We start from the raw sequence: 23,115 nt of genomic DNA on the forward strand, positions 1-23,115 counted from the left end.
TTAAAAAATATATACATTTTTCTATAAATAACAACTTTAATGTCTCTACTTTAGACAGCATCAAATACAGGTTCCTTTCAAAATAAAAGACACACTATATCATATAAGATCCTGCTGCTGCAGATTTTGAATTAAAAAAAAAAAAAGTCAAACGTGACATTTTCTTCATCATGACAACTAGATGCTAGGGTGTAGCATATATTATAATGTGCTAAACTCAGCTTACTATTTTAATATTTATTAAAAATTCTTCAAAAGCCAAAGAGCCACATGTGGCTCCGGTCCGGAGCCTCAGGTTGCAGACCCCTGGTCTGGGACATAGTTTCTGCAGAGCGGCCTTTCTCCTCTCCTCACTGATTACACTCTCTCCTGCTAGCTTACAGCCCCTCACACCCCAAACTGACATTAGCGGTCCAACAAAAATGGCATCAACAATGTGGCCGTACAGTTTAGATCCAGATTCCCGCTCAAACGAGGAAAAATAAAGGACGCTTAGGGATCTATTGGTCTGCGAGTGGATGCATCAGAATGGGGCGGAGCAGGGAGATTGTGGCCCCGCCCCAAAAAAGAAAAAAAAAGCAAAAAGATCCCATAAAGGATAAAAAGAAATTCAGAAAAAAGAAGAATTCCATTATCACCAGATAAAAATGTCTTAATAATGACACGCCGACGTCTCCTTTGATAGATGATGATGAGTGATGGTGCTTTGACAGAAATGTGAATGTGTCTGCTGTAAAATATTGTCCACATCCGTGTTTTTGAATGACTTGGTTTGTGTTTACTCGCAAAATTAGGATTAAATGGAAACAGTGTAGTTGTGAAATTGTATTTTTCTGACATTTCTATAAAGTTTATTGTATTTGTGTGATGGAAATGCAGCAATTGTGATCAAGTACAATCCAGGAAACAATCCTGCAACTCACCTTCTTACTCTCAGACGTGGTGGATGCTTTTGGTTTCCTTTAGAGTTTTGGATATATAATCATATGTCTGACTGTGTGCATGAGGAAATATCAGTCGGTGATGTTTGTGACACAAGTCCTCTATAAATACTGTGAATTTGTATAGATATACTTAAACATAATTGTGTGTATGCACGTGTTGATGGGCATACAATGACATTTTGAGCTTGATCTTCTTCATACATGTCCTCCATCGTCATCAGAACATGTTAAGAACACCAAACACAGGATTTCCACTGCGGTGGTTCTGTAAAGAGCTGAAGAGTCAAACACGATGAAACTTCAAACACGACCTGAGCCTCTAAATGAGAAACCATCCGAATTTTGGAGGTGTCCTGCCGGGTTTCTCGTTAAAATCAGGTTTCTTTGTGTCGCTCTGATGTTTTTATAATCGAGCCGGCTTTTTGTGTTGCTGCCAGGTTCAACCCTCTGAATATCAGGGTCCCTTTTTCTCAGGAAGTTCATGAAAGCCTTCAGCTTTAATGAAGTTGTTCTGTTGCAGATAGTGTTGATTGTTGGCGTCTATTTTGGTCTATTTTAGAGTTTGTAAAAAAACGAGGAGTTGGAGACACCCAAAAAAATATAATTCTTTCTCTTCTTCCTCCTCTTCATCACTTCTCACCCTTCTGGGGGTCAGCTCTTCATCATCTTTTCTCTTTCCTGATCCCTCACCCTCCTCATCACGGTCCAGCAGCCTCTGGGCTTTGTTGTCTTCAGAACCTTCATCCCTGAGGGGCCCTCAACCTAACGTCAGTATGTGACGACCACAGAGTGAGAATGTTTTCATATCAACACAACATAATTAGATGATTTTACGTTTGCTTTTATGCTTCTGTTGACTGAGCTGAAGCTCTGGTGTTAAAATTGCTTTTCCCTGCACACTCCATGTGTGTGCGCATGGTTTGTAAGAAGTCTGTACTTGTCTCTACTCACTACTAGAGTGTTGTGTAAGGACACCGTATGTCATAAGTGTAACTTCCATTATTCTTACAAATACTTCAGTATATACTCCATTTTAAGGATGTCCCTTAAGGTGGACTGAGGAGTCCTGTGCTCCCTTTAAGGTGTAGACGCTCCTCTCCACGACCCCAGAACCTGCAGCACCAACTCAAATGTTTACGGATACTTCTGAACTGTTGAATCAGGACCTCTGGACTTGAACGTAGAACTTCTGCTCACCTGTCTGTTGCCACAGCCATTTTCTCCAGGTTTGGTGAGATCTCTGCTTCAAACGCTGCTAGCAGAAGCGATCGTCGGATGTTGCTGTCGACCTCCTAAGCTCTGGTGTCTTTCCTCACCTGCTCTCTGATTGTCTGCGGTGCCTTTCCTGTTACCGCCGCCGCCGCCGGCCAGAGCCTGTTTTCCTGCTGACAGCTCATCAGGATGATTGGCGGGTGGCGGCGCTGGAGCCTGACCCGCTGAGGGGGAAAAATTGCATATCAGAGCTCCTGGAAGTAATTTGAGGGCTGACACTAAAGTTGCCGCGTCCTGAGATGTTGCGCTGTGCACTGCTGGAGGCTAGAAGGAGTCCAGCTTTAGGTGCACGTGTGTGTTTGTGTTGTGATCGCTGGACTGGGTGCGTGTCATGCAACATTTGCCTTCACGGCGTGTCGGTCTTTGGCAGGAGCGACTCGTGTGGACTGTTTGGCTCGGTGGGTGGCTGATGAGTGTGGGACTCGTGGCGCTGCAGCTGCTCTCTGCAGACGTCCTTCACTCCATGGAGGGAGGAAATGCTGCGTGACGGGGAGATTTCTTTATGTCAAAGTCAAGGCCCCAGGGCCGAATCCGGCCCTCTGGGTAATTCTATCCGGCCCTCCAGATCATTTTATTTTATTGTTAATGACCCAATGTTATCTTGAGCTCATTACTAACTTGTATAATTTTGACAAAAATATTTTTATGGAGAGTAAAATATTGAAAGTTATTTAAGGTTTAAGTTGATTTATTCTGGAATAATATTCCTGCATTTTGTTATTCATAATTATGTTAAAAATTACAGTTTTAAAGTTTTAAAAATTCAAATTCTACTAGCTTTTTGGGCTAATTTTCGCTAATTTAGGCTTTTACCATTTTTTAGCTGTTTTTGAGTTGAGCTAAAATTTCAGGATGCTAGCTGTTTTGGCTAATTTAGGTTTTTTAAAAGGTTTGTTAGGCTGTTTTTGAGTTTAACTATTGTTTTATCTAAATGGTAGCTGTTTTGTCGAATGCAGGCTTTTTTTCATTTTTTGCCTGTTTTTGAGTTGAGCTAAAATTTCAGGATGCTAGTTGTTTTTGCTAATTTCGGTTTTTAAAAAAGTTTTTACACTAATTTTGAGTTTAACTATTGTTTTATCTAAATGCTACCTGTTTTGTCTAATGCAGGCTTTTTTTCATTTTTTGCCTGTTTTGGAGTTTAGCTAATATTTCAGCCACATGCTAGCTGTTTTGGCTAATTTAGGTTTTTCAAAAGTTTTTTAAACTGTTTTGGAGTTAGGCTAATATTTACACGCTAGATGTTTTGGCTAATTTAGGCTTTTTTCTTAAGTTTTTTAGGCTAATTTTGCATGTAGCAAACATTTTTAGCTGGCTGTCAACTTCAGCGTTTTCAGATATCAGCTTCATCATCTTCAGCGGCCAAGTTCCGTTTACAGCATTCACACTATCATTATCGCAGGTAATGCTATATATCTAGTTCATAATTATGTTAAAAAGTTACAGTTTAAAGTTTTAAAAATGTAGTTTTAGAGTGTTCAATAAATAATAAAAGTGTGTTTTGGATTTTAGCCCCTTGTGCGATTGAGTTTGACACTCCTGTTTTAAAAGATTTATTGAAAGATGCTTAAAATTCGCTGGATTTCCCAGCTCCACATTGTGATTGTACTCGTATGAATAACAGATCTGGAATTCTGTTTTCTGCAGCCTGACTGCTAATCCTGGCCCCAATTATGCAATGTTCAAAGCCTCTGAGAAATAACATGTTTGTAGCCCAGTGCATGTTTCTGCTAAGAGGTCACCGTTTCTCTCTTGGCCCAGATGTTTCTAACTGGGTTTCAACTTTCCAGAGCTCAGTTTCCCATCACAAAGCGGGGAGTGTTTCCCTGCTGTAGCACATCTTCTGCCAGCGAGCTCGGCCAACTTCGTGTGTCATCCCTTTTATTCCTCTTCAAAAAGCTGGGTGAGATTCGCAGCACAAAGGTAGCCTGTTGCATAAGCTTTTCTTTCTCTCCAGCAGCAGCAGAGTGTGTGAGGGAAAATGCAGAGCTCCTGCGGCGGTAATGCAATGCAGGATTTCTCTGTCTTATTCCGTTGCCAGGATCCACATTTCACTGTACCTTTAAGTCTGCTCCAGTTTTTTTCTGAGCATCTTCTAATGATGTATCTGATTGCAGCTGGACACTTGATAATTCAGGTGCTTTAAAAGAGCCGGCAGCAAATTTGTAACACTTTATACGTTTTCTGCTAATGCATCAGCCATTAAAAGATCATTACACACTTCAGTTTTTCCATCTGCTGAGTAGGTGCGTTAGGTAATTACAGAATAAGTTGTAAAAGCATTAAACACCGCCACACTCACCATTCATGTACCGTGTAGTACCTGCATCAGTATCCAGGTGTAAATGAGACTTTGCTCCACTTTGAGTCCTCTCCATCTGTTTGGATATCTTCTCCTGCATCTGTTTGGTTGTGTTAACCTGCAAGGCTTCAGTTCCAGACAGGTGGATCTTAAGTTAGTTTTGTTCAAAAGTAGAGCATTTGAATGTTTGGCTGCTTTCAGACCACCACGGTCCCACCCACTCGGTTCAAATAGACGCTGGAGGCTAATAAATCTCACACCTTCGTTTGCTTTCACACACGGCGCTCTCAGAAGAGAACCAGCGACTCAAGCCGGCCAAACTGTCTGGAATATTTACGCCCAATCCAGACGCCGCTCATTTAGGTATTTCACCGGCGAGTTCCCATAATCCTCGGATGACACGTGTCTGTACGTCTACACAGCGCCACGCTCACTCTGAGAGACCTTCTGGAACATTTTGTAACTTTTTCGTGATTCCAGTTCCTCAGGTTTCTAACGGACTTGGCCCTGCGACAGACTGGCAACCTGTCCAGGGTAAACCCCGCCTTCACCCATCAGTAGCAGGGTTAGGCTCCAGCACCCCCGCGACCCCGAATGGGACAAAGCAAACAAGAAGATGAATGAATGAATGAATGTTACTGACTAAACTAAAGACTAAACTAAACTGGTTATCCTTAGACCCTTCTTCCCCGGTAAGGAAAAACTCCTAAAGAAAAAACTGATTCAGGAAAAAAGAAGAAACCTCCAGGATGTCCACATGAAGGAGAGATCCTGTCCCAGGACAGACAGAAGATTTACCAGGACTTTTAAAGAGGAATTAAACCCCTCCAGAGGGGAGTGGGAAAGAGGAACAACACCTGAATCACACTGCACCAAACAGAAGCCCAGAGAACTAAATATAATAAAGACCAGAGGAGAGGTGAAGTACATGAGAATAGAGGAGAGAACCCCAGACCTGATAATGGTTATAAAAAATCTAAAATATAACATGTAACATGGCAAGAGTCTAGCGGTACGATACATATCTCAATGCATGCCTAACGATACGTATCGCGATATCTCCCAAGACTGGACCAGAACACGTTTTCACTTTTTGTAAGAGTATAAATGGTAAAAGTTTGTTTTATTAAATGATCACAACATTAAGAACTGCAACTGTATCTCACATTTAAATTGTTTTTAACTCAAAAAAATTCATGCTTCTTTTCTTTAAGTAAATTAAGACTTTTTTTTAAAAAGAGAACAGTCAAGGTGTTGTCTGATTTCCACAACAAAATATATTTCAGCTTAAGAAAAAAAATATTGAATGTGCCTTAACCATTAAGGTTCTAAAAGTGTGATTGAGGAATAAAGGTCTGTTTATGTCCAAGATGGCTAAATCTAGCATTTACACCAGGGATAGGCAACTCCAGGTCTCAAGGGCTGCATTCCTGCATGTTTTCCAGCATATCTGCTCTGGCATGTTCTGATTGGCTGGACACACCTGAACCAAGTAATCAGTCGTGAATAGAGCTTGGATATGATGAAACCATGCAGACACAGCGGTCCTTGTTGGCTGGAGTTGCCTATTCCTGATTTAAACGGTTCAGGAGCCTGAACGGTACTTAAACAGGAACTTCAACAATATAGAAAAAGAAGGAAATTCTTTCTTCTTTCCAGAAACATTTCCGTGTTCTGGCAGGATGAAGGAGAGTGCTTGAATGTGGCTAAGATACTTTATTTACATGACAGTCTACAGCTGCAACTCTGTTTTCTCTCACGCGGAATTAAAGACGCATTTCACCGCTAATCGCCATGACGTTAGCCTTTTTCAGAGCGTGGTACGCATCACTCTGATCCATCGGGTCTCTGAGCTACAAGCTGTGAAGTTCAGCTAATATGATACTGGCAGCAACTTGGCACTGAGCTTTGGTTTGGTACCTATCCCAAGTAAAAACTAAGAAGTAAATGTCTCATAACAACCAAAACCGCGAACATTTAACACAAGTTGGTTCTCGTGAGATCTTGTTCTTATTTTGGTTGTGGTGTTGAGTTCCTCAACGGGGCTCAGTGTGTTGCCAACTAGTGGTCGGAGGTTTAGTTGGAAGGACACTCATTAATAATGAATTAAATATGGTCTTGTCAACATTTTAATCAATATAAGTATCGACAATCAAAATGTTGCGAGATATCGCCAAATCGATTTCCCCTAAATCCCTAGAAAATAAGTGGCCCTAATGTAATTTACTTCATTCACTTCATTTATATTTAACCCTTTAACACCAGAGCTGTCCCCGACAAGAAATATCACATTCTTTGAACAACCGTTTATGCAATTGACAAATCAGTTGTTAATTGCGTTATTACTTTACTACTACGAAGTGTTACATATCAGCGTAAAGCTGCGTTTCTTCAGAGTCCCTTGGAATTACACTCATTCATAAACAGTTGAAGAGTTACGCGAGTTTAAAGCATGTCAACACTGGAGCAAAAGTTCTGGTGTTACAGAGTTAATCTAAAGCGAACAGAGACTCCACAAAGATGACCGATAGCATGCTTAAACGCCATTGTAGTTTTTCTCTTGGAAAGTTTACTTCAGTTTGGGCAGTTGTGACTGCTCACCTGAACTCCTGGATACTCACCTGAATAACTCCTGGGTAGCAGAAGCCTCTGTGTGCTTGCAAGTGAACCCTGGTGCAGTTCACAGTAGTGTTAAAGTAAATGGACTCTTTAAAACACCAGATTGAAATAAACCACAGAGGGTGATTGTAAATTAGACACATGGACGGAGGGACAAATAACTTTATTAGAAAGAGAATTTATAAAGCATGTTCTCCAACATGGAACACATTTATAAAAAGGTGAGTAAAATAAATATGTAGGCTTTATAAATAAATAAATGATAGTAAGACAGACACCTTCTCATTGAAATGTTTTATGGTATTTAGAATAAAGGATGTTTGGTGCCTGTTCTTTGCTGGCCTGAGGGCAACATTTAAAAACTGGAGGACAGACGAGTTCACGTGGTAAAATTATGTTTTTTCTAAGTTAAATTAGTCTCAAATGAGTTTGTGTCCGACTATTTTGACTTTTGATCTCAAGAGTGTTGTGTCCATCATCCAGTTCAGTAAATGCTCCTGAAAAAGAGTCTTCATTAAAAATGTTATGATTTGGAATAATTTAGATGTTTAATATAAACACAGAAGATCATTTTAATTCACTGAACAAATATTTTTTTAGTTAAAAGGGATCAAAAGGAATTGGAGGAAGAAAAATATTCAGGCAATTTTTTTAATGGTGTTTTATGGAGCCAACGAAGGACAAATATAGATTCACTCAAGAAAGTCATCAATTGAATTTGTTTGAGTTACTATTTATGTTGATATTTTGGATCCTTTTGATACCTCAGATTATTTGTTCTCAAGTATTTTAGAGACATCGACTCGTTATGGACAGATGTGTGTTTAAATAATGACAATTTAAATGCAAAAATATACTTTGCTTGTGTGTTTTGAAAAAAAATAATCTGAAAATTGTAGAAAAGTTACAAATATATGTATACTTCCCTGATCCAGTTTCTACGAAGGACTGAACTGCTGCTTTTGAAGGTTTTACCCTTTGGGCAAAAGAAAAATCTTTTTTCCCGATTGCATTTTAATGCACCTGTTGTGGAGGTCACTCTTTTTACCTCCACTTCTTATTGACTCTTCCCCGACTTCTGAAATTTTAATTACGCTAATTGTAAACCACTTTTTCCTTTCTTGATATTTGTTTGTTGCGGCAGAAAGTTCTATTTGATCTATTTGAGTCCAAACATCCGACACACAGCAGTGGAAACGCGTCACGAGCGTTCCAGACCTTTGTTGGGGTCAAATTGGGATATTGATTCAACATTTTCCTCTGAGCACTTCTCTCAGAAAGTTTCTTTCCTGCAGACCTCAGCTTGACCTCATCAGTTCCTGGTAGCTGCCATTTCTTAATTACATTATGTACCGAGGCAATGGCTACCTGAGACTGCTTTGCTATCTCCTCATAGCTTTCTCCGACTTTGCAGGCTTCAATTATGTTAATTTCAGAGCGGCAGACAGCTGCTCAGAGGAGCTCATAATTGCTGATAGTTAGGACCAGGTTTTAAACAAGTCCCTTTCAAGCTTTTGCATTTGCATCTCCATCGCAGGAATAATGATGGAGCAGGCAGTTGGACAGCTGTCCGTCCCTTCACTTCTCTGAGCTTCCTCCATGATTCAGCGCCACGTTTTGTTTGCAAATTTCCTTCTAAAGATGATTTGAATGCTGCTCTAAAACTCAATTACATCTCAATGATGATTGCAAGACTTGACATGCTGGCAAACACACACAAAACCAGTCGGGCACAAGTGCTATGGGGGAGTCTGGGAAGAGGGAATTCTGGGAGCGGTCCGTTTTCCTCCGGGATTCCCTTCAGAAATCACAGAATCAAGACGATCCACCTTTGAATCCGATTGGGTTTTTTCCTTTAAACTAATTTTATTCTAATGTTTAAAAACATCTACAAAAAGTGCATAACAGATTTTTGCTTTTAGCAGTACGACAAGATTTAGCAAAAAATACTGACAATAAAAAGAATTAAAGCATCAAAATGGATCCCAATGAGGTTGTGTGGCCATCCCATAATAATTACAACACTGTTTTTGGGTTTCCCTGACAAATGTGTTTTGGCTTTCTTAGTGAATTTTGAAATATTTGTTACGTCTCATTTGGACCCATTTGTATGGCTGTTTCTCCTGTTGTGATGTCATTTCTTCTATTTATTTATTTATTTATTATTCTTTTTGGGTGGGGGGGGTCATTCACCATTTCCAAAATCCAAAATTCATATTCACTTTTGTCTAAACGTGTATAATTAGCCCTAATGCATCACCTTTGCCTTTATCCATCCTCTTGAAAAGCAAGTTTCATGTGAAAATCAAAAAGCAAAACATTTGTTTTTGTGGTCAATGACTTCTAAGAACTCAAGGCTGTTGTGGAAATTGGACATTTTTGGTCAATCCTGTAACGCTGGTTAGTTGTTTGTGTTTATCACTCTGGGCATACATGCTGCTGCATGCTGTTTTCTCTTTAATAAATCTTAACTTCCATCCACGTTTCCCTCTAAAGGATCAGAGTTGGGAACAGGTGCAGCGTAATATTGGCCATGTGCTGCTGTGCTTAACTGTTTAAATCAAAGTGTATGAATAAAGTCATACTGGAGGTCATGTTTAAGCTTCAGTTTGGAGGAAAATGAGGGGAAAGAATTAATTTTAAGCATTTTTCACTCATGATTTAATGTAAAAAAGTTTAGAAAACCCAGAAACTTCAGTTTGTGAGGTCACAGTAATGTTGTTCGCTGCACACAAACCTGTCGTTTCCTCGGCCACATGCAGCAGCGGTTTGAGAGACTTCTGCTTTATCGTGACACCAGGCTGCAGCGCAGCGTTTCTGCTCTTCACCTCAAGCTAAACCTCAACGTTTGGGTTTTCTCTGAATCTGTCCGCTCTCATCCCGTCCCGGCACGTCAGGGTTGAGTTACGAGCCATCACAAACAGTTTGCATGATGCGTTGTCCGACCACATCAGATATTGAAAGTGCTCACAGATGTTCTCTGGTTTCAGAGCTGAAGGAAGCGAGCCATCCCGTTTCCATAAAACAACTCCTATGTTTAAGCTTAAGTTCATTCTTCCACCTTTAAATTACGTGGATTTCTTTAAGGATTATCACGAACCCTGTAACTAAAACTATAAGGCATTATAATGTTAAAAAGAAGCTAAGCTAGCATGCTAACAAAGTCTGCTTTTCTAAACTGAGTTAAAACGTCAAAACCATCTCTTGTAGGCCTAATCATTGACTGTATCTGAGAACTGAGGGACCCCCGTCCTTCTGTTTCAACTTCCACTTCCTGTTCCAAACAGGAAGTGGCTCCAAGAAGCCAAAATCCCCAAAATAAACAGCTGTTATTCAGTCGTTTCATTGGTCAGAATAACCATTCTTGCTCTGATACTTTTTTAGCATCTTCTTGCTAATCGTCATTTATTTCATATTTTTTCTGTAGTTCAAGTCATAAACTGGCCAATCAGATGCCTCAATAAAAGTAGGCGGAGCCTGCTGGCCCCCACTTCCCACGTTTGAAATATTTGATGAACAGATTTTTTTTAGCCCACAACAAGTTCACTCCTGATTGGTGAGAATGGTTGCCATAGAAACTGACAAACACCAACTGGACCAATCAGTGCTCACTGAGAACGTCTGACGCCAACATGGCGGCGTCTGTATTGGGAGAAATGGTCATTTAGATGGAGCTGGACTTGAACAATTTTCTATGAGTAATGTCACACTTGCTCTTTCCAGTTCTCATATACAGTCAATGCTTGTTAGTCTAAATATTTGAAAAAAAATAGATTTTTTTTTTTAAGTAGTCAGGACCTGTGAAACATTTAGTATTTTTAAAAAAGAGTGAAAATGTACTTTGGAAATTAGAACAATATTTTTGATAACAATTAGATAAAAAAATGTTGTTCATAAAAATATTAAAAAAGTTTAATTAAGAGCAGAGAAGTTTTTTGTTTTTTTTAAGTAAATCTGTTTTTGCAGCCTGCACCTCCAGCTTAGTGTAAATGCAATAAATAGTTAAAAAATGACCTAAAAAGTCCCACTCAAATCCTTTTTGATCTATTTTCAAAACATTCTCAGTCGTCTTTTAAGCCAAAGTTAGAAAACCAGAGTCGTATTCTTGGACATAGTTTCTGCAGAGCAGCAGGATTTTATTAGAATCTTGGTTTGTTTCGGCTGTACTGTTGGAGTGGAGCAACCCCGCCCCCTTTCCCCCCCATGTTGCTGACAGCTCGCTGCATATTTTCCGTCGACTCAAATACAATTTGAATAAATTCAAATTAAAAAACTATTTGAATAAATTAACAACTTTAAGCTTAATTTTATTTATGACTGTCCTCCATCATCAGAAAAATGCCATAAAAACATGTTAAAAACACAATTTTTGTCAAAATGGGTCTTGCAACACTTTAAATTCACCTGTTAGGCTCTTTTTGTCGGCGTTTCCCTGCAATACTCGCTGTTGCATCACCTCTGTTACTTCTATTTACCTAAAAAGTAGAAGTAAGTTTGGCCACTCTGAGGCTCCAGAGCGATCCATCTGAAGGTTGTTTTGAAACGCTGTATGAAGAAATGTCGGGTTTTTATCATGGTCTCCTCTTCAAATCATAATTTCCAGTGAGGTCAAAGAAGACCCGACTGACAGTCACTTTTTCCTCTCGGTCTGTCTGCTCTGCCTCTCCTGGACCTTTTTTCTCCTCTCTTGCATCATTCGGCCTCCAGCTGCCCTCAGTGAGACGACCTCCTCCTCCGGTGAGCCGACCCGGTTGCATGCCCACCCAGCTGCTCCTTATTCGCTTGGCGCTGACAGTGAGACCAATTTTCAGCCAGAGTCTGCTTCCAAGCGGCTGCCTGAGCTGCACCCGATAACCTGCTCTCATAAGTCAGTCTTTAAAAGCAGATCTGTCTGGTTTTAGCTGCGCTCCGCTGCCAGTGCAGGTGCTCACCACAAAGCAGAAGTTACTTTTTAGTGCTTTTTGTATCAGCAAAAACAAGGACTTGGACCTGCAGTGTGGAGGAATAAATCTAACTTTGCGTTTTATGGCCACTCCTGCTAATATTGAATATAAATTTCAGTTGCATTTTTGAAAGCTTGTAAATCTCAATTAGAATGATTGAGGCTGTTATGTGCAGAACAGGGTTGTACTTCCCACTCTGCTCCAGCACCTTTCCACGTTTCCCTGCCAAGTGGATCCCTGGAGACTCTTTCTTTTCTTGCTGAGAAGTGAAGGTGTTTGTTCGTACAGGAAGATACACGCCAAACAAACAGGCAACAACGCAGCTGAAATGCTCTTGCCACACAGCCGAGAGTCTCATGTCTGTCCGTGCGCTCCGAGCAGCAGCTTTTTATCCCCTCGTCAAATAAACCATCAATCCGCCCCCAAACAGTCATTATCTGGGCAGCAGCAGCTTAAAAACCGCTTCATGCCGTAGAACTCCACTTCACAATGAAGCCGCAGCGCAAAACTGGATCAGATTAATGAGTCGACTGTGAAAGAATCAGCTTTAGGAACCAGAAAGAGACGAACAAACCTGCATTTTTACTGACAATAACATGAAAAAACCCACAAACATTCATTTACATCAGGGGTGTCAAACTCAATCACACAGGGGGCCGAAATCTAAAACACACCTGAGGTCGAACAGGATAAACATTTATTGAAAACTGCATTTTAAAACTTTAAAAATGTACCTTTTTAACATCATTATTGACTAGATTTATACTTCAGCAGCCAGATACAGCTTACAACATTCACACTAGCATTGTAATGCTGATATCTGAAAATTCTGAAATTGATAACTAAAACACTGAAGCTGATAGCTGAAATCACTAAAGCTAATAGCTGAAATCACTAAAACTAATAGCTGAAAATGCTGAAACCTAGCTAAAATATTAGCTAAATGCCAAATTAGCCTGACAAACTTAAAAACAAAATAAAAACTTGGGCTTGCCAAAACAGCTAGCGTGTTGCTGAAAAAATAGCTAAATTTCAAAATTTAAAGCCTAAAAAGCTTCAAAAAGCCTAAATTAGCCAAAACAGCTAGCATGTAGCTGAAATATTAGCTAAACCCCAAAATAGGCTACAGATATCCAGGTAAATGCCAGAATAGTCTAAAAAGCTAGCAGAATGATAATTTTTAAAACTTTAAAACTGTAACTTTTTAACATAATTATGAATAATAAAAAGGCAGGGATATTATTCCAGAATTAATTTAACTTAAACCTTAAATAACTTTTAATATTTTACTTTCCATAAAAATATATTTTGTCACATTTATACAAGTTAGAAATGAGCGCAAGATAACATCGGGTCATTAATAACAATAAAATAAAATGATCTGGAGGGCCGGGTAGAATTACCCGGAGGGCCGGATCCGGCCCCCGGGCCGTGACTTTGATTTACATCATGTTCTGTAAACAAGCGTGCACACGGGAACAAAAGTCGTCCCGGTTTGCAGCAGAGTTCAGTGTCTGCTCACTTTTCTACCACGTTTCATGACTTTCTGCCAGATTTCCGTTGCATAATCTTCCTAAATCTGCTCTCGCCTTGGCGGGAGAACAAGCAGGTGCAGCTGCAGGATTCAGGCCAGAGCGCAGAGCGAGGATGTGGATGCACGGCTTTATTAAAACCTGCACACAGAGGCAAGGTTGGAGACATGGTCCAGATGCAGCCTGACAGAGTTCAGTCCTCGTCTGTCTTCTGGTGACTGATATTTATGCGCACTTGTGTAAATAAATCAATGAAAGTACATTAAAATACTTTTAAAACTAGCAATGAAAGTCTCTTTTTTGCAAAATTTACAATAAGTAAAATAATGAAGTGAAAATTTTGCATTGAAAGACTTTATTTTTTATGTACGGTCTAAACATCTGCCTTATATGTTAACAAATAAATGAATCGAATAAAAAAAGGAGCATTTTAATGGAATTTTCTTCACACCTCAGATCTCATCAAATGCAAGTGTGTTAATTTGAAAGTTTTTAACATCTTTTTCATACTAAAACAGAAAAAGTACACAAATGTAGATGCAGTACACAGTATTCAGTCAGCCATCAATTGTGGAAGTTCTCCCACGTAAACAGATCAGAGACCTGTAATTTCATCATAGGTAAACCTCAAATACGAGACAAAATAAGAAAAAAAAATCTATAAAATCACATTGTCTGATTTTTTTGAAGAATTTATTTGTAAATTATGGGGGAAAATAACAAACAAGCCAGATGTCTGTCTCACACAGAACTGTAACTTCCTCTGTCCTCCACCCGTTACCTGTATTAATGGCACCTGTTAGAACTGGTTATCTAGAGAAAAGACTTCTGTCCACAACCTCAAACATTTCACACTCCAAACATTATTGGCCTGCACCAGAATGGGAAGACTGAATCTGCAATAGGTTAGCAGTTTGGTGGGAAGAAATCACCAAATATTAGAAAATGGAAGACATGCAAGACCATTGATGATCTCTCTCCATCTGAGGCTCCTTGAAAGATCTCCCCCGTGGGGTGACTGCTGTCGTTGCCAACAGAGGGTCTATAAAAAAGTAAAGAAATGAACTTTTGTTATTGACCAAATACATTTTTTCACCATAATTTACAAATAAATTAATTAAAAGTCAGATCTTCTGGATTATTTTGTCTCTCACAGTTGAGGTATGATGAAAACTACAGACCGTTCTCATCTTTATAAGTGGGAGAGCTTGTACAATTGGTGGCTGACTGAATACTTGTTTGCCCGACTGTAAGTAAGGGACAATTCCAGACGAGGCGTCCAGCATCTGAGCCGTCCGGTGGAAACGGAGGGACAGTTTCTTCTGCGGAGTCCATACATTTCTCAAATCATTCTATTCCACTTAAATGTATATCAACAATAAACAATTATATTATTATTTAATAACATTCTGAATAAATTCACCAAACATGTAAAAGGAATAATTTATATATAACTATTAAAATGAACATCTAACAGCCAATCAGGATCTAGAATTCTGACAATTACAGTAAAAATACAGACCTGTTGGTTTTACTTGGACTCAGACCGCAAAGATGAAGTAAATGTCATGATGTCAATGTACTGTTGAAGACGCTCCCCCATGCTGGGGTCACTGAGGGTTTTGGCGTGCGGCTCCTCCTCTAAGCCAGAATTCACCCGCTGACGCCATGAAAGATTGATTCCTGGCTTTTCGACGAAGCCGAACAATCTGTCGACTCTTCAGAGGCGCGGCGAGCGTGTCCACGGGTCAGCCTCGGCCTTCCTTTCATCGGTCTTTGTTTCTCTCCTTCCACCAGATGGACCCGGTGCAAAAAGCCGTCCTCCATCACACCCTCGGCCTCCCCCCCACCGTCAAGAGGAAGCACGTCTCCTGCAGCGTCTGCCAGCTGAGGTTCAACTCGCAGGTGAAGGAAGCTTTGCTCTGACAGGAAGTCTCTCTGATAGTTTCAGCAGGAGATGATGGACAGAAGCAAATGATGCTTCAGAGAACTCTAACCAGACGGTTACGATCTGTGAGCCTTTGAGTCTTTATGGATCCAGGTTTGTCTCTTGGATCATGAACTCTGACCTGAACTGAGTGAGACCTTCTTCTTTGATCTCTTGTTGGGTTCTTAGACATTTTAGTTGTTTTGCTTTAGATAATTTAATCTTCTTCTCTTTGTCCAGAGTCTGACACCGTTAATGCTAAAAGAGTCGTTTGGACCAACTTCTTAGGGTCTATCTAGACTAGAAAATGATTTGTTTTAGATAGAATCTGATTAATTTGCTCCAGATCAAGTCCTAACCCTTGTGTTTGGTCCGTCTTCAGATTTGGGTGTTCTGACCCAGATCAAAGCTTATAAACAAAACCACGTGACTAAAGATCTCTTCAGTCATTGGTCAGCAGTTACAGGGCAGGTCAAACCAAAAGAGAAAGATGAAGATGCTGAACTTTGCTAAACCTTGTCAGGATAGTTCACTTATTCAAACTTTATTTAGATTTACAACGGCTGTAAGACGGAGTGTTAGGGCCACTTTATAAAGAAAATTTTGTTTTTGAAATTACAACTTTAAATGTCAGAAATTCACAAAAAAAGTCATAACTGCTAAATTACGAGAATAAAGTCGTATATTTATTACTTTAAAAGCCATAGGCTAAATTTATGACTTTTAATCTAGTAAATTTACGAGATATAAAGTCGTAAATTTACGAGAAAAAAAGCTTGTAAATCTAAGAGAAAAATAGTGATAAATTTACAAGTTTAAAAAATAGTAAATTTACGAGATTGAAAGTCTTAAATTGATGAGCAAAGAATCAAAGTTGTCTTTTTATCAGAGCCGTGCTCGACGATGACAGACGTGGAGAATCTTGTGAAGATTGTGTCGGTGTCTTCAGACGGAAGTGGAACAGAAATGACTGGAAGTGGACAGCTGCTTCATCGACGGGATCTGCAGAGATGCTGCAAGACACCATCAATGATTAAAACATTAATAAACTCTAAATCAATCAAAGAAACTTCCAAACATCTGTAACGTTTTAAACCTTCAGTTTACCTGATGAAATCCAAGACGCTTTTCACAGTTTAGTCGGTCCGCTTCAGCTCACGGCGTTCATTCGCTGGACAGTAGGCGCCCTTCCAGTTTAATACATTACCAGAAAAAAACTTGAGAATTTACAAGATTAAAACTCCAAAATTTATGAGATTAAAGCGGCGTAATTTAAGAGAAAAAAATTGTTATGTAACTTTTTTTTTTTTTTTTTTGGTGGCCCTAACACTCCGTCGCAAGTCTGTATGAAGTTCAGGTTCAACCGTTTTTACTGCGACTTTGGTACAATAGAGTGATGCTGCAAGATGGTCAACGAAAACGAGGTGCGCTGACATATAGATTGTTGGGGAAGCTCCGCTTTGTCACATATCCAGGTGTGAACGTACCTCCTGGACATGTGGGGTCACTCCTCATGGTGGAGACGATTTGGTTGATCGCATCTGCAGCCCAACTGGTCAGATCCACGTTTTACGAGAGAGAGAAAAACAGAGAGTGGTCATAGAGGAGACAAAGAGCCCTGGTTAAGAGACAGAGGAGGAGCGTCCACTCTTGGTGAGTGGTCTTCATCGTGGCCAAAGACCTCCATGAAGGATTGAAAGAGTCATACGTGGATCTTCAGGTTGCAGATCCCTGTCAGTCAGAACACTTTTTCTTGTTGGTGAACCTCAGACAAAAACCACGTAAAAAACAATCCATATCTTCTACATCTACACCATCATTTCCAAATACCGTGTGTTTAGAATTTCCAGCAGAGGTGAGAGTTTATTAGCTTTTCAGTTCTATAATGAGCACTTCATTTACACTGTTTTGAAAGTAATCATAAGAATTTAGAGGAAAATTGCTGCCGTTCGGCGTGTTGAATCAGAGTCATCCTCTGCTGGCTGTGCGAGCCGCCTTTCATTACCCAACAATCAGTCCTTTTCACGCGCTGAATGGGTCAGTGATTACCGGGGATGAGATTATGTTTTACATGGAAAAGCTCTCCGTTCATATTGTTTGTTCATTAGCTTGTTTATTTTAAGTGATCATTTGCTGTCCGTCAGCGGGAGGAAGAGGAGGAGGAAGGCCTCAGGGTGGGGGAGTCGGGTTGTGATGCGGTTTACGGTCTGAGATCGTAACGTGGGGAAAAGCCCTGACTTTTGAGGATTTGGGAGGTTTTACTGGATTGAGCCGTGTTTATGAGCCTGTAATGTGAGTGAGTGAGTCAGCCTGATATGTGGCGTGCTTCATTACAGCCAGTTTGTAAACCCTCCAAAATTAAACGATGAGAAAGCACAAAGAAAACATTCAAATTAGGCCTGTGGAGCGTTACGTAGATCCGCATCAGATCAAACCTCAATCTCATTTATTAAGTTTGGATGGTTTCTATGTTTATTGAAGCTTCATTTGTACCTTTATTCAAGGTATAAAACTCTAAAGTTTTTCGGTCAACTTCCTGGTTAACTCCAACAGGAAACAAAGCATAAATATCTCTGTTGTTTTGGATTATTTAGCATCAAATCCTGAAAATGTTCTCCATCCTCAAAGTTCCAGCAGATCCATGACCAGAAGATGGTAAATGAAGATGCTTCCATAGAAATAGAACTACTAGAAAACACTCACAGTCCTTTCGTCTGAGCTGACATCAGAGTTTCCAACAGAAAACAGGTTTTACAAACTGAATTTTTTCAAATTTAGTGGAAAAAAACAAAACTACAGACTCGTTTCAGAATCATTCTTCCTCCATGCTTGCAGACGGTCACATGACGTCAAATAATTGATCTCCAGAATTTGCAATATTCTCAGTATCATATTCATCATATTTTCATATTCAAATTGTTGACTGTATTTAAATTTTTTTTTTCCAAACTTTATTTCACTAAACTGAACTTCAGTCTCATTTCTTGCATTTACTCTTAATGCTTTTATTTTGAAAATGAGGACCTCCACAGAAACTTTATTTTGAAGATTACCTACTTCCTGCGACAGTTTAGTTTAGATAGGTACAATCCGACATCATTCTGCATCTTAGAGCTTCAATTCCATTTCCTGAAGTATTTTTGACTGTACTCTCCATCGGTGGTCCTCAACCTCCGGGCCACAGACCCACAGACCCACAGACCCACAGACCCACAGACCCACAGACCCACAGACCCACAGACCGGTACCGGTTTGTGGGTCACTTGATTTCGGATGAATCTTTATCATCAGCGTATAAAGAATCTTCTGATATTTTAAACATTTGAAACAATTTTTTTTGTAGTAGCATTTTATTTTGAAAATTCAACTGGAAACTTAAAAATGTCAACTTCTGCCCCATTCGGACCGGTCCCTAAAAATATTGTCTAATTTACCATGGTCTACATTATTCATAAAGATCCTAAATCAGTGATCTCGGACGTTCACACTCAATTTTTCTGAAACAGGTTGTAGAAATCCAAGTATTTGGATACTCGTCACAGCGATAATTTTAAAAACTATCATCTGAAGTTTCCACGTGTTTTTTTTTTTTTTTTTTTATTTTGTTCACAGAGAAGATGGTTTCCTGTAGCTGTAGAGATCAGTTTTATTCCCACACCCTCAGCCACAAGTCTAATGCTCAACTTTTTACCCATTTTTAGATTTCTAAAACATATTTCAATTTAATTTTATTTATATTTCCCAATATCACAAAGGAAATTTGCCTCATTGGGCTTCATAAACACTGAAGTTTTTCTTTTTTTGCAGCAGCAGCATTAGATGAAACGATGGTACTTGGAGTTCTTTAGGAACACCTCTAGAACTTCTGTGTGTTCTTATGTTGAAGTTAAACTGGGATCATTGCTACACTGCAGCTCCAGAGTGCTCTTTCCTTGATTGATACTGTTATTCTCCCTCTTTTATTTGGATCTGATCTGTGCGGTCATGGCGTGATTGTCCGAACAGTCTGCTGTCCTTCTGCTTTTAGCTCTCTGGATGCTAACGTCTGCGTCATTTATGATCGTTCCCTCACAAGCTGAGAGACCCCGCCATCATTCCAGCAGCAAAGTCACAAAACGAGCAACCCCTGGTTGTTTTTCTCAGATTATTGTTTAGAGTTGCATCAACACATTTTTCAGCAGCGCATTCACAAAGCGCTCTTTACTTCCTTCTCCTTGGTGTGTTACGGGGAGTAGATGTAATGTAATGTCCTTCTGTGACTGAGGGGGTCACACGGCACGGTGAGGAAAACAAACAGGCTGAGGGCTGGAGGTGATGCCAAATGTTCCAGCCAAAAAAAATGGGAGAATAATCCAGGAAAAGAAAGGAGGAATGATGAAGAGCAACATAATGTGTGTAAGTTTGGTTTGGCACCAACAGAACTTTGGTCTTTTGCTGGCTCCTGGCATGAAGTCCTGCTTTTAACCTGGATTTCTTTTACATTAACGCTTTAAAATGAAACTGAGACGATTGTCAGTGAAATAAATCTTTGACTTGGCTGCATAAATGTAAACAGATATTTGATTTTCTGATATTCATCTTGGTTTTAGGAGTCCAAATGCAGAGTTTAAAGTCTTTCTCCCCTTATGGATGAATGTGGGCTGTTTGTGGCTTAAGGACACCGTACGACAGCTTCACCCGTACATCAGTGCGAGTAACGTTTATCCTAACGGATACTTCAGGATGCACTTAAAACAAAATTCACACCGACTGCAGCAACTCGCGTTCAAGCAGCCATTGTCAATGAAAAGTCTACGTAAGCGTCCGTAAACTCGCATCTTGAGCTTCTGGGTTCAAAGCCCTCGTGTCCACGAGAGTTTTTAGATCTGTTCTTGGGTTCTAGACAAAAAAACAGTTCAGTTTAGTGAAATCTCATTCAGGTGAACTTTCGACCAATCAGGGACTCCAATTTGGTAGTGAAATGTGGATAGAGTCCTTTTCAAAACACGGAAATGTCAACTGTTGTAGAATAGAATAGCATATCTTTATTTCTGTATCACTTTTTACTGAGAGAATCACAAAGTGCTTAAAGCATAAAATCCAAAGCAAACACAAAGGGATAAATATCAACAATAAGGCCTATAAAGAGCAAAAGAAAAGTTAAAATCATAGTAAAACAAGGACTAAAATCAACGGAGTTAATCTGACGCAGCGACACTGACAGGAAGTTCTAAAGACGAGGAGAGAAAAGAGAAATCTCTTCTAGTCTCAAAGGAAGTTTTTGGAATGCACAATAATAGAGAAAAATTAATATTTGCAGTTTGTGCCGAGCCTTTCATAGTCTATATATCAGAATAGAGCTGTAAAAATCAAAACACAGATTTGTTACATTTTTACTGCTTTAACATTTACACCAAACAACTGCAGGTGACGAACAAGCGCCAGAAAACAGTAGAAGAAGAAGAAGCCCCTCCCTGCTTGTCCATTGTGAGCACCGCGGGCTGAATGTGCGTTGATTGAACCATGTATGTCGCGTTCATGAACACAAGCTTCATTTTCATGATGCCTTCAGGGATCTGCAAGACACACCTGCACCCCCTTTAAGAATGCAGCCGGTCCTCTCTGTGACTCTCCATGGACCGGGACAACCCAAAAACTAGGGATGGGCGAAATATCGATGCCAGTATTGGTATCGACCAATGTTTGCACAGTTTGAGATTATCGGTATCGGTCCAATATCAAAAACGCTAATTAACTATGTTAAAAACAAAACTAGCAGACTGCTAGCTATGTTAAAAACCTTTGCTTTTAGTTTTGTCTTTCAAATACGGAGAACAAATTTCACCTATCTAGGTGCGTGACAGCTGTTGGGACTTTACGTTTAACCTTAAATGTGTTTAACAACAAAATCCAGCCTTGGCCGCAGTTAAAATACGGGAGGCCAATGCTGCAAATTGGGCTTTGGCTGGACGCCTTAAGTGTTGCCAACATGAATTTTGAATATTGAAGCTCAGTTTAGACTTATATATTTTGATAGTTTCCGTTTTGGATGCATATTAGTGCTGCTCATGGTAATGTGAAGGTTATTGCATTTTGTAATAAAGATGGAAAAAAAGGAAATCTATAAACATTGTGTTATTCTAGACCCGGGTCTGCAACCTTCAACACTTAAAGAGGCATTCAGGTCCATTTATTGAATCCAAACGGAGCCACAAACTCTCCTTTAAGGAAAATAAGATGCTAATTTATTTTTAAGCTTCCATAATAAATTTGATGAGCATCATTTTTTTGGTATAAATTAAATGTAAATATAAAGAAAAGAATAGCAGTTAAAAAAATATATATATATAACTTTTGCTGAAGGTTTGCATTACATCCTTTCAAAATAAAAGACATCCTGTACCATAATTGATGATCTTAAAGCCACAAATGTAGATAGTGTCACGTCAGCATTAAAGAAAAAAAAAGTACATTTTATTTTACCATCGTTGGTGCCAGAAATTCACAATTCAGAACTAAGTGACTCATACTGTATTTTTAGACCATCAAGAACACTTTAATTTTTCAACAAAAGAGAATAATCCAATCTTCTTTAATAATAAATTCTGGTCGTAATCTCACTAATCTCCAACTGATTTTTTGGTAAAAGGCTCTGATAATCCGTCGAAATGTTTTAGTGCAACTTTGATGAAGCTGCATCGCTATTTTAATCTATAATACACATATTTTGTCTTCAACCATGAGAGCCACAATAGAGGGGTCAAAGAGCCACATGTGTTCTAGACACTTAAATATTTGTATCTGCAAATATCGCCGATCGGTCACAGTTGAAGGGAAATTTTGGTTATCAGCTGGAAAAATTATCCCCACCAAAAACCCACAGCACCCGAAGGGGTCAACCCCCCCGTGTGGGTGTTAGATGAGGGGGGCTTAAAAAGTTTGTATCGATTTTTTTTTTTCAATAAATAAACAAAAAATAGAACACTTTACTTTTACTTTTCCTCGTAGAGACATAAATGACGGTAATGTCAACTTAATAATTCACGTTAAATCGTTATTTAGACTCATAATCCGTAAATATCGTAGAGAATTCTGATTTTCTGCTTGAAGGTCCGCTCTCCTTCACAGATCAAAAACACACCTAACCTGGTTTTATGACGTTTACCTCGCAGTCAAATGAGGCGTTTTTACTATCAGGATTATTAAACAACACATGTTAGCTGGTGACGGAACATTAAGCATCGCCAACAGGAAGGAGCGTCTGTCAAAACCCATCAACCGCAGTGGAGTTTCATCTGTGAGGAGAGATCCTTGTGGCGCCGTTTTCTCCTCAGCTGAGCAGCACTCACTGTTTTAATCTAAAATAAATGTATTTTAGAGGTTGTGAGGTGGAAAAGAGGAGTCCCACATGTCCTCGTGTCAGTCGGTGAGGCTGCTGTCACTCAGCTGATCCGTGATGCTGCATCCCAGAACGAAGGTTTGTGACTTCTGGGCTTTACTGTCTCTCACTGAAACACTTTGGGTTCACAACAATGACGGAAATTATGGAGTTATTTCAATGAAGCCGAAATGCTTCAAAAATGAAAAAAAAAAAAAGAAC

General features: G+C 39.5%; 1 protein-coding gene across 4 annotated transcripts in view; it reads left to right on the plus strand.

The window, feature by feature from the left end:
- znf385d (zinc finger protein 385D) overlaps window positions 1-23,115 on the plus strand; it is a 135,870-nt gene that overhangs the window by 65,658 nt on the left and 47,097 nt on the right. For all 4 annotated transcript variants that reach the window (XM_024258628.2, XM_024258627.2, XM_024258626.2 and 1 more), the window contains exon 3: window positions 15,407-15,514. In XM_024258628.2, the coding sequence (XP_024114396.1) occupies window positions 15,407-15,514 (108 nt within the window). The remainder of the gene's footprint in view (window positions 1-15,406; window positions 15,515-23,115) is intronic.

Source organism: Oryzias melastigma, linkage group LG16 (assembly GCF_002922805.2).
Source record: "Oryzias melastigma strain HK-1 linkage group LG16, ASM292280v2, whole genome shotgun sequence".
Classification (NCBI taxonomy): Eukaryota; Metazoa; Chordata; class Actinopteri; order Beloniformes; family Adrianichthyidae; genus Oryzias; species Oryzias melastigma.